Source organism: Penicillium manginii (assembly GCF_028828005.1).
Source record: "Penicillium manginii strain IBT 31320 chromosome Unknown utg000007l:1.0-2284322.0:1.0-2285126.0, whole genome shotgun sequence".
Classification (NCBI taxonomy): Eukaryota; Fungi; Ascomycota; class Eurotiomycetes; order Eurotiales; family Aspergillaceae; genus Penicillium; species Penicillium manginii.
This window is the reverse complement of record NW_026643108.1, coordinates 2,153,765-2,170,696: the sequence shown is the minus strand read 5'-3', so window position 1 is coordinate 2,170,696 and position 16,932 is coordinate 2,153,765. Positions and strand designations below refer to the sequence as shown.

At 45.5% G+C, this 16,932-nt stretch overlaps 2 protein-coding genes across 2 annotated transcripts; one reads left to right on the top strand and one right to left on the bottom strand.

The window, feature by feature from the left end:
* Window positions 1–4,028: 4,028 nt before the first annotated feature.
* N7533_010607 (Cytochrome P450) lies at window positions 4,029–5,636 on the bottom strand (the record flags this gene model as incomplete). The annotated part of the gene is made up of 3 exons (XM_057107257.1): window positions 4,029–4,181; window positions 4,435–4,485; window positions 4,545–5,636. The coding sequence occupies 3 exons, from the start codon at window positions 5,634–5,636 to the stop codon at window positions 4,029–4,031; spliced, it is 1,296 nt and encodes a 431-aa protein (XP_056956474.1).
* Window positions 5,637–6,523: 887 nt separating this feature from the next.
* N7533_010606 (isoprenoid synthase domain-containing protein) lies at window positions 6,524–7,949 on the top strand (the record flags this gene model as incomplete). The annotated part of the gene is made up of 7 exons (XM_057107256.1): window positions 6,524–6,687; window positions 6,734–6,799; window positions 6,859–7,136; window positions 7,205–7,361; window positions 7,422–7,511; window positions 7,563–7,596; window positions 7,653–7,949. The coding sequence occupies 7 exons, from the start codon at window positions 6,524–6,526 to the stop codon at window positions 7,947–7,949; spliced, it is 1,086 nt and encodes a 361-aa protein (XP_056956473.1).
* Window positions 7,950–16,932: the final 8,983 nt, after the last annotated feature.

Sequence of the window (16,932 nt, the reverse complement as noted above, 5' to 3'; positions counted from 1 at the left end):
AGTCTTTCCAACCTATCAATATCCCAGGGTGTCTTAAACCTATCAACAACCACATAATATTCGAAGCAATGAACAAGGAAGAGTTTGTTGAATGGTGGCTTCGTACATCTGCTGGGCAAGCTGAGGATGCGAGAGTATGGGATACAAAGGGCTGCCGAGCAGATATCTGGGCTTCATTCGACCAGGTTGCTCACTGTGTTACTGGGAAGCCAATGATGGTGTGCAAGCGATGTGGTGCTATTCTCCACCACCCAAATGCTATAAGTCGTTCTAGTAAGAGCGCACATGGAACTACTGCGTTACGCCGCCATCTTACACGTCAAACATGCCAGGCCAGAGGGCAAGCGCAAGGGAAAGGGTCTTATATACAGCGGCTACTACGGCATCAGGTAAGGACCTTCTTTTCCAGCCGGAAAACCATCTAATGCTTCTCTCTCTTGATTAGGCAGCCATAGCCCCTGAAGCATTCAACGAGAACCGATGGAAACAGCAACTTATTACAACAATATCTACATTACGCCTTCCCTTTACAACGATCGAACACCCTGAATTTCTGAAGCTTATCCGACTAGCTCAGCGAGCTCCCTCTCCTATCAATATGCCCTCTCGCGTAACATTACAACGTCAGATTCAAACAAAGGCAAAAGATCGTCGGAAAGAGATACTTCGGAAATTGCCAAAGCATGCAAAGCTTTCAATTAGTCTGGACTGTTGGACCTCGCCCTTTCAACAAGCCTTTATGGCAGTATCTGGCTATTTTATTGATTCAGAATGGGAATACCGAGAGGTTTTACTTGATTTTAAACCTCTTGAGGGTGAGCATACTGGGGTAAATCTCAGTCAAGAGGTTCTTGAACTACTTCGAGAGTATGAGATTAAGGAGCGAGTATTGGCTATTACTACTGATAATGCGTCCAATAACTTAACCCTTGTTTCTTCTCTCCAGGAAACTCATCTCTCTCAAGGCCTGAGCTCTGATACCATTATTATCAGAGTACCATGCCTTGCTCACGTCATTCAGTTGAGCCTTAAGCAGCTCCTTGGTCAAATAAAAGCAAACCCTGTCAATGAGAATGTTGAATCTATTTGGTCAGAAGAGCATATGCAGAAAGCACGTCAAATAGCAAAAGAGTACAGTATAGCCAGCACCCTTCGCAAGGTTTGATGATCTAATACCCTCACTATTCTCCGAATCTCTACTAATTCTATTATGGTTTACCTAGATTCGAAACCTTGCTGTATTTATTAATGCAAGCCCTCAGCGCCGTGCGAATTTTAGGAACCTTCAGCCTGAAGGCTCTCAACTGTTTCTAATTCAAGATGTACGAACACGCTGGAATTCAACATTTCTGATGCTCCGCCGGGCAAAGCGACTTCAGTCCTATCTTAATACCTACTGTGTGGCAGATCACCATACTGATCTTCAGCTGAGTAGAGATGAGTGGCAGCAGATTGATTATTTGATCTGCATTACGCAGCCATTCTATCAATACACCACCGCTCTCTCAAAAACCAAAGGCATTACAATTCACATGGTTTTCAGTATCTATAATCGTCTGTTTGAGCATCTTGAAAGCCGCCAGCGTCAGTTGTGCCACAAGAAGATCTTATGGAAACGTCAGATGCTTCAGGCACTGGAAAAAGCAAGAGATAAGCTCAAGGACTATTACTCAGCGACCGATACTCCAGGGCTTATCAACATATATACCAATGGAACTATCTTAGCGCCGCAGTATAAGCTTGAGTTCTTTCAGACCCCTGAGTGGCAAGATAAGGACTTTGCAGGTGAATATAAAGCAGCACTCGAGCAGCAAATTCTTGCCTATGAAGTTCAACTCCATGATACTTGCTCACAATCTGAAGGGCCTTCTTACCCACAGCCTGTTCAAGAGATTGAAATATTGCTTGATAGTTATAGAGCTCGACCCGCAGTACCACTCTCAGAGCTCCATCAGTATCTGAAGGGGGGTAAGTATTCTCCCAAAACACAGTTTCAATACATACCTCTCTAACTATTCATTCAATAGGTACTATACTCACTTCCCCACTTGATTTCTGGAGGGACCATGAGCAGCAGTTCCCAGTGCTTGCAGCAATTGCTCGAGACATGCTTTCTGTCCCAGCTACCGGTGTAGGTGTAGAACGCTTATTCAATTCTGCCCGCGATATCTGTCATTATCGCCGCGGCTCTCTCCATGCAACGACTATTCAGGATCTCATGCTGCTCATGTGTGCTAATCGATTTGATATTGAGGAGGAGCAACTTGCTTTTATACGAGAATATAAAACAGAGTACGAGATAGATATTCAACAGGAGGATACCACAAAGCATATTCTACAGGAGATCATAGAGATTAGTGAGGGGGAGGAGGAGGAGGAGGAGGAGAAGGAGAAGACTCCTCTACAGCATCATACAAAGCGAAAAAGAGATAATTATGAAGCTGAAGAGGATACATCAGATGAGGCAGGAGGCTCTGCGGAAGAAGAGCCTCTACTACCTAAGCAATCTAATACTCAGCGTGCTTCAGGGAGGGCCCGGATACCATCGATACGGCTACAGGGATATACTACTTAATATAATCTATAATTTCATTCACATCTCTGCTCTCACTGTATCTGATTCAATATAAAAATCACTATTGTATCACAGAATCACTTTATTATCGAAACCACAGCATTACAGCCAAGATCTCGCTTAATCTTCATATTTTATGCAACGCATGTTAGCCCTAGAAAAAGCCCTATCTTTGGGCCATTGGGCCGTTTTGGGCCGGCCCATTAATGGGCTATGGGCCGGGTTTTTGACCCAATGGCCCAAATGGGCCGGCCCATGGGCCATGTACAGGTCTATCCATAGGCAATTTGGAGTTTTTCAGTGCACCACTATGCCTGTTCAAGTCACGTTCTAGACATCGATTCCTGAAATATTACCAATCCTGCTCATCGGCGGATGTCAGGTCTTGTAGTCTAATATATTATGTGGTGAGAAATATAGAAAAATCTAGGTCCTGTAAGGCGACGGCCGTGGCATAGCGGCTCCACGATCTACCAGCAGATCTACAGCGGGGTCACTGCCTACGCTAGAGACAGCCCGCAGAGAATTAGCCCAATGTTGTGAAACATGTGGGCTAGATTGTAGCAAAGTAGTCACATGCCTTGAGTGAGGGGAACCCTTTGCCACGAAAAGGCCCCTGCAGATCTACAGCGGAGTCACTGCCTACGCTAGTGACAGCCCGCAGATAGCTAGCCCAATATTGTGGCACGGGCGGGCTAGATTGTAGGAAAGTAGTCACATGCATTGAGCGCTGGGAAACTTGACATAAACATACTCAATTTTCATGAGACGAGAACCAGATGTAGCGCACAGGCTGGTGTGAGATGAACCCATAAAGTCCCAGAGATCACGCAGACGACTCAACACAACAGGGCCTCATACAGTCCGAGACATCAATCGGCGAATCCAAGATCGTACGCAGCGAGAGAGGGACCAGACTATCTGCAAAGATTACCCTTTAAGGCCGATTTATGTGCATAATTAAGTCTTGGCAAGACCCACTCAGGCCAAGATTTGTCGATACTCAAATGGTACGCCCAATCAGGTCCATGGGTAGTTGTCTGAATTGTTATGCCCGTCTCCATACAAACTTGTATGGGTGTGAACATGACTAATCTCGGCTAGTCTATAAACAGCAAACTAATACACATCCTTACAATACTGAATCTCCACCGATACTGACAAGATTTCCCCAGAAAAGCTGGGCGGAAAGCGGAGGGCTCGCAGCTTGACGTTACATCTCAAGCTATGGTGTCAGCAGTGGACATGCCAATTGTGTTGCGACACTGCAGCCTCACCGCTCTTTTGGAAACCCAGGGTAGCACATGAACAAACCTACAAGATAACTAGTTAGCAGGCTTATGTAAGTGGCAGGGGTGACTAATACAATTCCGTATACGAGTATTTAAACCTCGTAAATGCCCGTCAATGAGGACATAGCGAAGACATTAACCCCTCCGGATCCGAGTCGTCATCAATCCGAAGTCCTCCTCTTGCTGGCCACAATGACTGTTACTGTTGTAAGTTCGTATGTCAACCATTTCCAGGCGCGGACTTCAGCCGGATTGTCAAGCTGGGCTACTGTAGTTGTGCCGTTGCAATGTTGTGCTGTTTGGTCGTTGCACTGCTGTGCAGGGGTGGGCTTTAGGGTGCCATAATCTGCTGCTTCGATTGCAAAAGACGCAACTTAGCAAGTGTAAACGGAGCGATTCGCGAGGTAGTTGCACAGTATGGCTAGTCACATCGTAACTGGCATGCGTATTTCAGATTGATATAATAAACACTATTAGCCTTCTGAATACCTTGTTTATCTACGTCACGACCTGACACTAAGTCTTTTTCTTTACGCGCATGAAATAGGGATGTGTCGGACTGCGTACCGCACTGGTGGCCCCGGATATCATTTTCGCACTTTGGCTATCATCGGCGATCTGTAAGGCTGGCAGTAAGTATCAAAATAGCTGCTGAGAATTAGGGCCACCCAACTCACCTCGACCTTCATCAACATCATCACCAGGACCTTCATCGTCTTTGCCCGAGCAAAATGCTGACCAATGCAAGTGTGTTTCCCATTTCCAAACCATATTCCACACCGCTCCATGGCCTTCAGCTTTTCCTCACTTGCTTCTAGCCATCGTTCAGGGCGGAAGCTCCCAGCATCGTCGCCATAAACGTTTTTGTCTAGGTGAATCACTCGCTGCTGACATCCGACTGTGATTCCTGCTGGGATATGGTGACCACATATTTCCATGCCTCCCTTTGGGACAACCCGATCCATGCTCAGCTGGAGTAGCATTCCATATCGAAGGCCCTCTTTGATGACGGCCTCTAGGTATGGGAGTTTCGATATGTCCTTAAGGGTCGGAGGGTAGGACAGTGTGCCCTCCGCAACAGCCTGGTCAATCTCTTCCTGCAGACGGCGGAGGGTGGCTGGATGTTTGAGCAAATAGTATACCGTCCACGCTAAATTAAAGGCTGTAGTGTCGGATCCGGTAAGGAGGGTTGTAAATGTCATTCCGATGACTCGCTCGTGGGAAAAAAGGTTAGGGTGCTGTTCTCGTGCCTTGATGTAAACATCCAGAAGATCTCTTTTTTTCGTCGGCGGCTTCTCCTCTTGCTCTATCTTTTCCATCCGAGAATTCACGCGATCCAAGCACAAGCTGACCAATTTTCCGCTGGGGCCTACGAAGTAGCTCACGGCCCATGCAAGCCACATGAAAACTGTGGGGAATGCAAATATATACATCCAGATTGAGGTCACCGCGCGAACCGTACGCAAGGTCCAGCCAACATCCGCGGCGTGCTGCATGAACCCAAGGTCGGAGGAAAAGGCAATGTTGTTCATACTGTCCATGGCCCAGTATGAAAGCCACTCGGTGATGTCAATCACCTCCCTTTGTTCGAGGTTGTGTATCAATTCCTCGGCGCTGTGGTCAATGTGGGATTCATAGTTCAAAACCGATCTCCATGAGAACGCCGGCGCAATTACTCTCTTGATATCTGTGTGTTCGGCTTCATCAACCACTCCCTCAAGCCCTGCAACATTCTTGCCTTTGAACCAACCAATAATGCCTTTGTACATATTTCCCTTGGAAGTACCGTGTTAGTCGTCATCGCCATTACCATCACATATGCTCAAGCATGATGAATAAAAAAGCTTACCTTATGCAAAAGAGGATTAATCTGGTAAACTCTAGGGACTTCATATGGGTCCCCAACACTAATATGACGAGGCCCCGTACGAATCATATTACCATTGCGCTGATGCCACCAGTAAAGAGCCTCGCCATAGTCTCCTTTCACCAAGTGGTATACTTTCCAATAGTCAGTAAAGCGGGCAATAAAGGGTCCCGGAATGGTAGAAAGTCTTCGTTCAACGCGGATAATCTGTAAAATAAGAAATATCACCAAACACGCCGCAGGAACCGAAAGTGAAATCATGATGGTGATAATTTCGTACTAGCGATGTTGCAAGTGAGTTGGGGGGGTTGGCGTCTTATTACGCATGTATGTATACCTGTACGGAGTACTGCATGGCGACAAATATGTGCGACAAACTTTTCGTTGATTGAATGTGTAGCGATCGGCACTGCACATAGCTGTTCATCACCTGACTGTAAATGCCAGTGTGACGTGGCGTATCACCCTCATTTTTAGGCTCGACTTGCCCCGCATTACTTGTTAGTCTGATCTTGGCCAGCGCATCTTCACCGCCACCTGACAATTTAGTCTGTGGTTTCGGGCAGAGCCGGGCCACAACACGAGGCTTGACACATAATAACTAGTATTACAGAGTACCCTTTGGCCCCATCGTGACTTGAAGCTAGCTGCGGCATATCTGAGAAAGCGATATGATTGGTGGATGTTGCAATGGTACCAGCTGACGCTGCCTACAAGTGTTTTTCAAATCCAACTATTTCTGCTCTTTACTTTCACGCCACCCAGGTTCATTCGCGCATCACTTATAAAATGTCGTCAGTTGCGAGTGTCGATGCTGCCAAACAACTGGCTCACGATATAGCTGGACAGCAGCTCCTTATTCCTAGCCTTTGGCACTGGCTTGCCGACTGGCCGGCAGCAGTGAACCAGAACTTGGAACGTCTCCGACCAGTAGTCGACACCATTATTGACAGGTTAGTCGATACCACTACACTCGCAGTACCTAGCTAAGATTGATAGCTCGATAATCGATGAAGAGAAACGGAACCACATCAAACGCCATGATTTTGCTCTTCTTGCCGCTCTGTACACCGCCCTGGTCAACCTGTGTTCCATATCTATTTGCCCAACTGAAAAAATTACAGAATGTATCCAAGAGCGGAATGGAGGGAGCTTCAGATCGTTGCAGCGTATAAGGTTTGGGTTTTCATATGGGACGACGAGATTGACCTCGGACAATCTGAGACTGCGTTAGATAAAGAGAAAACCGGCCAATACTGCAAAAAGTCGCTCGCCTATATACGCCATGTGTTACAGCTTGACACTGATAATGGCACTGATATCGGCCTTCATCATTCGCCGTACAAGTGTATGGCTGCATTTAAAGAAGTTTGTGATGGGTTGGTTGAGACGGCAGATGCAGGTCAGTTTCAGATTTTCCCTGATAACTAGCGCAAGGCTTTAATATTATTGTAACTGACCCACCTACAGACCAGAGAGAGCGAATCTTTCGTGAATTAGAGATATACATCTCTCAAGTCGTGATAGAGCAAGGTCGGCAGCAAGACGGGAAGCTACCAACCTTGGAGGAGTATGTTAGCATGCGAATGGGATCTGTGGGTGTAACTCCATATATTGCTTGCTTTGAGTAAGTGATCTTAAATGAGTTGTGTTGCATATTCTCCAGTAATGGTAATGGAAGATCCAGGGCCACGAACAGAATCCAGCTGCCTCGGTCCGTTATGGACTCGAAAGAGATGAGCATCATTTGGGAAGAAACCACAATGTTGAGCTTGGTGTAATCAGACATATAATCACCATACTGCTGTCAAGCTAAAATTTAATTTAGTATTAACGACATATACTCTTGCCAAAAGGAAATTGTGAGGAACCCATTATTCTATCTTGAATACGATAATACTAATGCGTTATATGGTAGGCATCAGGCTCGATTCAGAACTTAGTCCCGGTTATGTGGAATGAAACTAAGAATATGGGGCATGTCGTTGTTGATATAATTAGCATATTGAAAGAATCTGTGAAGAAGTTTGAACGGGCGTTCAAAATGCTAGAAGGGCAAACTAGCCTCGACAGTAAGTTGGATAACGACATGAAGGCCTTCGTGGATAACTGCCGTACATGGGTGACTGGTCTGCTGGAGTGGACTCTCACATCAGAACGATACAAAATGTACCAGTATTTGCACCAAGATGGCTCTGTCGTTGTGCCTCTTTAACCTAATTTGCTTTTACTACTCAATAATTCGGTCACGAAACGCGCACTGCTTTCAAGGGCGCCAAGCTAAAACTTGCATAGCACTGACCGTGACGCTAATAGTGCGTGAACTATCAGTATACACTGCAGTGCGCACTATTAACCTTAGTACTATTGCCAAAGCGCCGTGGCGGGACATGTTTCACTGGGTAGCAAATGAATCCACCCACAAGCAGTGTGCCATGCAGTGACATGTCAGTGTGCGGCGGCGTCCGACTCGGTCTTGCAGCCATGCATCCCTGAAGGGGTTAAAATCCATGACATCCCATGCGCTATGCATTCGGGACAACATTCTTCAAACACCAAATTTGCACAGGTTTCGAGCTCAACCTTCAAATGGTCACAGAGTGAATATGTTGGTGGGGCGCTGGCTTGGCCATACATTGTCGAGGAAAGAAACACGATATTGGGAAGTAGATAATCAAAGTAGTGCAAAGCCGATATATTACATCTTGAGCTGCCACCTCTTATGCGATTTGAGCTGTTTATATTGGGTTGCCTTACGAAGCACCTCTGGCTGCTTTATCGGAGCTTGTGTGGGGATTTGTAGAGGGGTAAGGACAACACCCGTACGCACAACTCAACTGGCCCATATATATATAGGACCCAATGCACTGCAGGGAATAGCGGCCTGCCCACACAAGTTTTCTGTCTTTGCTCCATCCAGAATCTTCGGATGTGTGCTTTAGTACCCTCATAATCCTGAAGCGTTGATAATTTAATATGCACTTCTCATAATGATCGCCAAGGCAACGAGGCAAATATGAGCCTGATATCATGCTGCAAGAGAGCTGTATTATAGTCCATCCATAATACTACAATTAAGATAAAACACGCAAAGACAATATCCCGCTAACGGTCGGCCGAGCTTAAACTCCAGTGGAGAACTCCATACAACGACCGAAAGCCTAGTCCAGTGAGGTTATTCCTAGTCATGACTATTGCTCACATCGGCATATCAGCTGGTAATCACACTCTTCGTCAGTCAGGAGACGCCACTTACATCCTAGAGCCGCCAGTTATATGAGCATGCCGCCAGCAATCACGCTCTTCATTAGTCGGGGGAAGTCACTTACAATCTAAAGCCGCCAGTTATATCAGTATACTGCCAGCATTTATACACTTTGTTAGTAAGGGGAATCCACATACTATCTAAATTCGCCAGCTATATTAGCATGTCGCCAGCAATCACACTCATTATCGGTCGGGGGAGGCCACTTACAGGCTAGAGCAGCCAGCTATATTAGCATGCCGCCAGCAATCACACTATTCATCAGTTGGGGGAAGTCACTTGCCATCTAGAGCCACCAGCAATATCAGCATGCCTCCAGAAATCACACTCATCCTTAGTTAGGGGAACCCGCTTACCATCTAGAGGCGCCAGCTATATTAGCATGCAGCCAGCAATCACCCTCGTCGGTTTGGGGGAAGCCACTTACCATCTAGAGGCGCCAGCGACATTAACATACCGCGAGCAATCATTTCCTTCGTCAGTCAGGGAAACCACATACTTTCTGCAGTCGCCAGCTATATTAGCTTACCAAAAGCAATCACAATCTTCGTCAGAAGCTACTACTTACACCCTAGAGCCGCCAGCTATATCAGCATGCCGCCAGCAACCACACTCTTTGTCAGTCGGGGGAAGCCACTTACAATCTAAAGTCGCCAGCTATATTAGCATGCAGCCAGCAATCACACTCATTATCGGTCGCGGGAAGCCACTTACATCCTAGAGCCGCCAGCTATATCAGCATGCCGCCAGCAACCACACTCTGCTTCAGTCAGGAAAGCCACATACATGCTGCAGTTGCCAGATACATCAGCATGCCGCCAGCAACCACACTCTTTGTCAGTCATGGGAAGCCACTTACAATCTAAAGTCGCCAGCTATATTAGCATGCAGCCAGCAATCACACTCATTATCAGTCGCGGGAAGCCACTTACATTCTAGAGCCGCCAGCTATATCAGCATGCCGCCAGCAATCATTTCCTTCGTCAGTCAGGGAAACCACATACCTTCTGCAGTCGCCAGCTATATTAGCTTACCAACAGCAATCACAATCTTCGTCAGAAGCTACTACTTACAGCCTAGAGCCGCCACTATATCAGCATACCGCCAGCAATCACACCCTTGATGAATCGGGGATACCACTTACTTGCTAAAGTTACCGGTCCCGCTAGTATACCGCAGCAGTCACACCCTTCATCAATCGGGGATATCACTTACTTGCTAAAGTCACCAGTCCCATCAGTATACCGCAGCAATTACAACCTCCCTCAATCGGGGAGACCACTTACATCCTAAAATTACCAATCCCATCAGTATACCGCAGCAGTCGCATCCTTCATCAATCGGGGACACCACTTACAAGCTAAAGTTACCAATTATATTAGCATAACGCTAGCAATCACAACCTATATCAATTGGGGAGGTTACTTACACTCTAAAATTACCAATTGCATTAGCATGACTCTAGTAATTAGCGGTTTACTCATCACGAGAAGCCAACTACTGGAGTGAATCGGCGTCAAAGAAGTTATGTTGTTAAAAAATAATTGTTAGGGCAATTTGCTGACCCCACTGACCAGGGGCTAATGAGAACGTCTAAATAACGCATTTACTTACTGCTTTTTTAACCTGTGGCTTGGGTGGCTCGATGGACTTGATGGCCTCAGGGGTCTCACCAGTAGACTCGCTGGCCTCAGTGTCCTTCTCGCGTCAGCTTTATTATTCCACAGCCCCGCGGTCACTGTGAAGCAGGTAGGGCAATACAACTAGAGCCGCAATGTATGGCGGGTGGTAACTCACGGTGGTCGACTTGCTGTAGTCGACGTCGCTATTATTGAATGTCAGCATGATGCGGATCGATGGCGGCGACAACGGTGTGAGACGTGCCCCTGAGATGCGCGTTAGTGAACAACTTTATAAAGCCAGTGAGGGGGTAAGTGATAATGTACGATAACGACCTCGTTGATGTCAGTTTTGTCTTCCTTACTGGAAGCTAGTCAGTATGGATGATGACTCTTGAGGCCCCGCGATAGTACGGAATGAGCTGGAGGCCTTGTTAGGATGGCCAAGATATACCCCATTTTGGCGGCTGTAGATGAAGTAGAGTTATGTTTGTCTTGATGCAGAGGAGTATCTGTCGATACCTGGTTAGCGGCTGCTTGCTTCTTCTTGATGATTGCTGAAGGCTAGACTGCGGCACTAACCGCAAAGACCGCGGTTAACCTAAAACCTAACCAAAACCGCAGCGGTTTTGGTCTTCATATCAAAACCGCAAAATTTTGCGGTTCGGTTTTGGTCTTCATCCCAAGACCGCAAAATTTTGCGGTTCGGTCTTGGTCTTCAAATGAAAACCGCTGCAGTTTTGCGGTTAACCGCGGTCTTGTAAACAATACAAACATGCTAAGCCTCGTGACCTGCTGGGCAGATAGATTTTTATGCAGTTTTTTTGGTAATTTTGTTGTTTCGGTCATGTATGAGAGCTCTGACTAATTGTCAGGCGAAAAATCATCTCCAGGATATACGGAATACAGAGACTACAGAACAAAGAAACTGGATAGAAGACCAAATCAAGAAATATAATCTGACAGTATTTAAGCTACAAAGGCGCCAGTTGGAACCCCTCTGGCATTTTAGGCTTCTTGCGAATCCGCGTCGCTCGCTGTGTGCCTTCGTGTTCCATTTGATCCTCCTGCGAGCTAGTACTTCCGGAACGCGCTCGTTTTTGTGTCTCTCCTGATGGCTCCTGTCTATCTTCCTCCTCCTCCTCCTCCTCCTTCTCTCCTTCCTCCTCTTCATTATCGCTAATTGGATCCAATGCTGGAAGAGGGGCTATTGATCCTCTGTCTTGTTCAATCATCGCTGCCTCACCCGCTAGTACAAGCTCTTTTGTAAAGTCAATCTCTCTCTGTTCAACCTCAAATTTTACAGCACACGATTGCAGCATCAACTCCTTGATAGTATCAGCGTTAAGGCAGCCCCGTCTGTAGTGACAAATATCTCGAGCACAGTTAAAAAGACGCTCAACACCTGCGCCACTCGCAGGAATTGAAAGAATATCCTGGGCTAGTGCAGCCAGCACTGGGAACTCTTTTTGATGCTCCCTCCAGAATAAACGGGGCTGTTGTGAAATAAGGCCTAGATAAAATTAGTATCTGAGATAGACAGATACGTAATTAGACTTACCTTTTGCAAGATATCGAGCCAGTTCATCATCCTCCTCCTCTGCTGGTACTTCTGCTGCATAAAATGAAGTCTGTGAGTCACATAGCATCTCAATCTCATTAATATCACTGGAGTTCTGCCGGACATCAGAGGATGATTCTTCAGCTTGATCCGAAAATCGCCGTTTGTATCGCCAGAACTCTTTTTCAAGACACCCACGATATCTTGCACCAAAATCAATATCCCCTTGCCAATCTCTTGAGGTAAAGAATCGAAGTTTCTTTGATGGGGCAAGAATGGTAGCAATACCATAAAGATCCCCATAAAACTCCTTATCAGTTGCTTGATAATACTCAGAAAGCTTTTCCCTTGCCGCCTGTAATGCCCTCAGCATTGATTTCTTCTATGGGAGTCTCTTTCGGCGAAGCTGGTTCTCGGAGTTCTCCAGGTGATTGAAAAGCTTATTGTAAACGCCAAAGATAAGATGGATTGTGGTGTCTTTTGTTTTCGAGAGAGCAGTTGTAAACTTAAAGAATGGCTCAGTGATACACAGTAAGTAGTCGATCTGACGCCATTCTTCTTTGTTAAGCTGAAAATGGAGATAGCCGTTTGCTGTACAGTATTCTTGAAAGCTCTTCTGTAGTCGTTTTGCTCGGCCGAGCATCAGAAATGTAGAATTCCATCGAGTCCGTACATCTTGAAGAGGAAGCAGTCGAGGCTCCTGGGACTGGATTACAAGAAATACAGCTCGGCGCTGAGGACTTGTATTAATAAAGATAGCAAGATTTCGGATCTACAGATAACTATTATTAGCTGTTATTCTCTCTCTCTTTCTGCTGAATCATCACATACCTTGTTCAAAGTCTGGATAATCTCTCTCTTTGATTGCTGGGAACGCGCCTGGCGCTCACGGTCATCTGGCCATCCATCCTCTGCCTCATTATTGGATGGCATTGCTTTTATTTTTCCGAGAAGTTGATTCAGACTCAGTTGGATCACATGGGCCAGGCATGGAACACGGAATATACCATTACCAAGCCTGTCACTTCCAATGCCCTGACTTTTAAGCTCATCCTGAATACTGAGCATCATTGTATTGTTATTGGTAGCATTATCAGTTGTTACTGACAGAACCCGATCGGCAATTTTATACTTTTCGAGAATACCAATAACTACTGAGCTTAGGTTACTCCCAGTATGTGAGCCTTGTAAGGGTTCAAAGCCAAGTAGAGCCTCTCGATACTCCCAATCGTTATCCAGAAAATAACCAGTAATAGCCATAAAGCCCTGCTGGAAAGGTGATGTCCAGCAATCAAGTGATAGAGATAGTCTACTATCCTCTGGGAGCATATCTATTATACTCTGTTGTCCTTGTTGGATATTCGAGTGTAGTTGTCGGCTAATCGTCCGGGGCGAGGGTAGTTTGACCCGTGAGGGAGCAACAGCAATTAGATCAGCTAATTCCTGGAATTCTGGACGATCAAGGATACGGAATGGGAGCCGTGCGACGAGGATAAGAGATAGGACTTTCTGGGCAAGCGCTTCTTCAGAGAAAGTAGTTAAAGTTGCTCTTGAAGTTTGTGACTACAAATTATAAGTTATTAGCTAAAAGCAGTATCTTAAAGATAGTATATATACTTACCTGCTTCGCAAGTAACTTGCTAATCCCATGCTTTGGATGACAGGTATTCCCTTTCAGATGTGTGTTTATTGGTGATGTTCCTCCACGCTGAATATTTGGATGAGTAAGTGTAGTAAGGCAACGCTTACACATAACTTTAGGCTCTCCTGTCCGTTTATGAGCTACTTGCTCAAAGTGATCCCAGACTGAAGCTCTCTTTTTGTGGTCCCAATGAATGGTGGTCTCGATGTCTTTTCTTGTGCCATACTCTGTTTGAAGCCATCACTCAGTGAAATCCTTCCGAGTTTGGCCTGTTGCGGGGTCCATTTCTACAAGGATCCAAAATCGCTGAAGATGTGGCCCAGTACGTGTAAGGAATAAGGGCGCTCGCGGTAATTGCAGTTGTTGAGAGCAAATGGATGGTGTAATTGACTCGGTGGCAGTACGACAATATGTACTGAGTGATGGCAGGTCATCTGGTAGGAGAAAGTCAGTATCAGAATGCTGATCGGTGAAGACTGATGAAGTATAGGCCATCTTTGGCTATGGTCTTGAGAGCCAATATGTGTAAATGAGAGACAAACAACTTACAAGATTCGACGAGAGGACCACAAACACCAGACGCGACCGAGGACATTGATGTGTTGCAAAAGCAATTATAGAGTGGAGTCAAAGATATACTCTAATTGGATATTAGAGCTACTAATACGGTTATCCTGCGGTTAACCGCAAAGACCCCTCACAATAACCGCACTAAGATTACCGAAAACCGCAAAAACCGCAAGATAACCGCAAGATAACCGCAAGATAACCGTAAAATACCCCTGAAAACCGCAAAAACCACAGGAAAACCACAAGGTAACCGCAGCACGACCGCAATATAACCATTTATCACTGCAACTTTGCACTTTTAGGACATATTTTTTTAACACTTTTATATTGTAATACTAGATTAAAAATTATTAGAGATATGTAAAAAACTAGCTCTTTTATAACATATGTTCAAAATTCAGAATACTTAAAAATTAGTCAAGTTAGGCTTTTCATGTTCTACTGACCTGAAGATGCAGCATAATCTCTCTAAGTCAAATATATATTTCTGCGATACCTATACTCGATTACAAAAACTAATCACAACACACAGTAAATCTCGCCAACAATATCCAAAATCCAACTTTGAACTTGAATCTTTTGTAGACTAATATTTTATCTTTTAGAATACCGCTCTATTTCAAATTATTTCGAACAAAAAGTAAGAAAAATAAATGATTACAGTAGTAATAACGAAACCATATGTAAGAATGCATTATTTGAGCTTAGTTATCAGGTGTATAAAAACGGTGGGGTGGCTTAGATAGGTAAGATCTTCATCTTTTATGCTAGTGCGGTTAACCGCAAGGTAACCGCATTGCGGTTTTGGTTAACCGTAAAATTTGCGGTTAGGTTTTGGTAAAGATCTAAGAACCGCAAACCGAATCGATTTGGGTTTGGTAAAGATATGAAAACCGCAGACCAAATCGATTTGGGTTTGGTTAGCATTTGAAGACCAAACCCAAAACCGTGCCGCAGTCTAGTTCCACTCTATCATGAGGGAGTGGAGGTCGCCCGCTTTATTGTGGAAGACCGCGCCAGATCCTGGTAGACATCGATTGTAAGACGTCTTTTGCTTCTTGGAGATGAACACGGGAGACAAGGACTCAGGGGTATTTAATCTGCAAGAAATGGAGGAATAGCCCGATTGCCCCAATATTTGTCCAGATGCCGCGTCGTCTACCTGCATAGGGCCAAAAAGCTCAGTACCTTTAGCATACCTAACAGGTAGCATTGGATCTCCTGCGTGAATAGGAGCGCTCCCCTTCCCACTTTTACCATCGCAGCTCAAAAGTAGGTCACCAAACTTCTCCCTAAACTGGTCGATGAAGCTACTATCTGGCTTGCGCATGATTTTACGATGTGATTGTGAACTAGTTGATGAGTTTTCGGAGAGGAGTAGCCAAACCTGTTATTGTTGAAAGAAGGAGCGGGAATGGAACTGGCTGCGACGGCAAGATGTAAATTGCAAGAATCTCCGGACTTGAAACAAATGGTGTCGATTGCGCCAGGAATATGGCATGACTCAGCTTAGCTCAGAAAATTCTGGAGACAAATTCTTATGCAGTACGGGATTACGTTCCATCCAATAGTAGTGAATTTAGCATGCGAGCTGATGACTAATAAAGTCATGTAATATCATCCTACTTCCATTGGTTATCGCTAAATCAAACCGCGACGCTTTCCTTTTGTGGCATCTGTGGTGTCCACACTCCACTAATTCGATAAAATTTAGAGTCCAATATGTACCGCCTCTTTGTTTCAAATGAGAAAAAGATCATCAATCATGGAGATAGTTTCTCCTGACACGTCCTTGGAGTATTGCCAATTCTGGGCGACAAGTGGCGCATTTCCCTCGGTTAGTACGTATGCACGGTGATTTTAGCTTGTGGTTCTGGCTAAAAGCTTCGAGCCATCGGAAGGCGCCTAAAATCTGTACATCGTTGCCGTTTTCTCTTAAACGAACGCGTACATGCGAGCTGCATACACGCTAATTGTGGAACTTGTGAGTCTTAGGAGTGTTTCACCCTGATCCCACGCGATCCGGGTCTTTTCTATCGAGATGATAGGGTGGCTGTGTTCGCTTGCGAGTTTTATTAGCTAACTATTTCGTTACCGCGCCAAAGATCCACCGCAAAAGTCTTGGCAAACGCCCCCCCAAATGACTGGAAACTTTTTCCCCAAATAGAGATGTCTCTTGCTATCGTTGCTTGCAGTCGTCGGTCAAGTGCCTGGACTAGGAGGCGGCCACCGCGGCCAAGTAAATTGAGGACTCAGCAACGACTTCTTAGCGACTCCTCCCTCGAAACTCTCTTCTCTATATGGTGCAGTTTGTTCAAAGTCGACTCCCAGACGAAGTCTTTGACAACGATGAGGTACGGAACTTTTTGCTCTCCCAACAGAAAACGACTGAGAACTGATATGGCTCAGATATTATCCAATACAACACTTGCAGAGTAGCGTGTTCGGGCTTGTCTGGTTAGTCTTCTATCTGTTACGGATCGTGCGACATGAGGGGCCGCAACCTATTGATGGGCGGCCAGAGCCAACCAATGTCCAAGA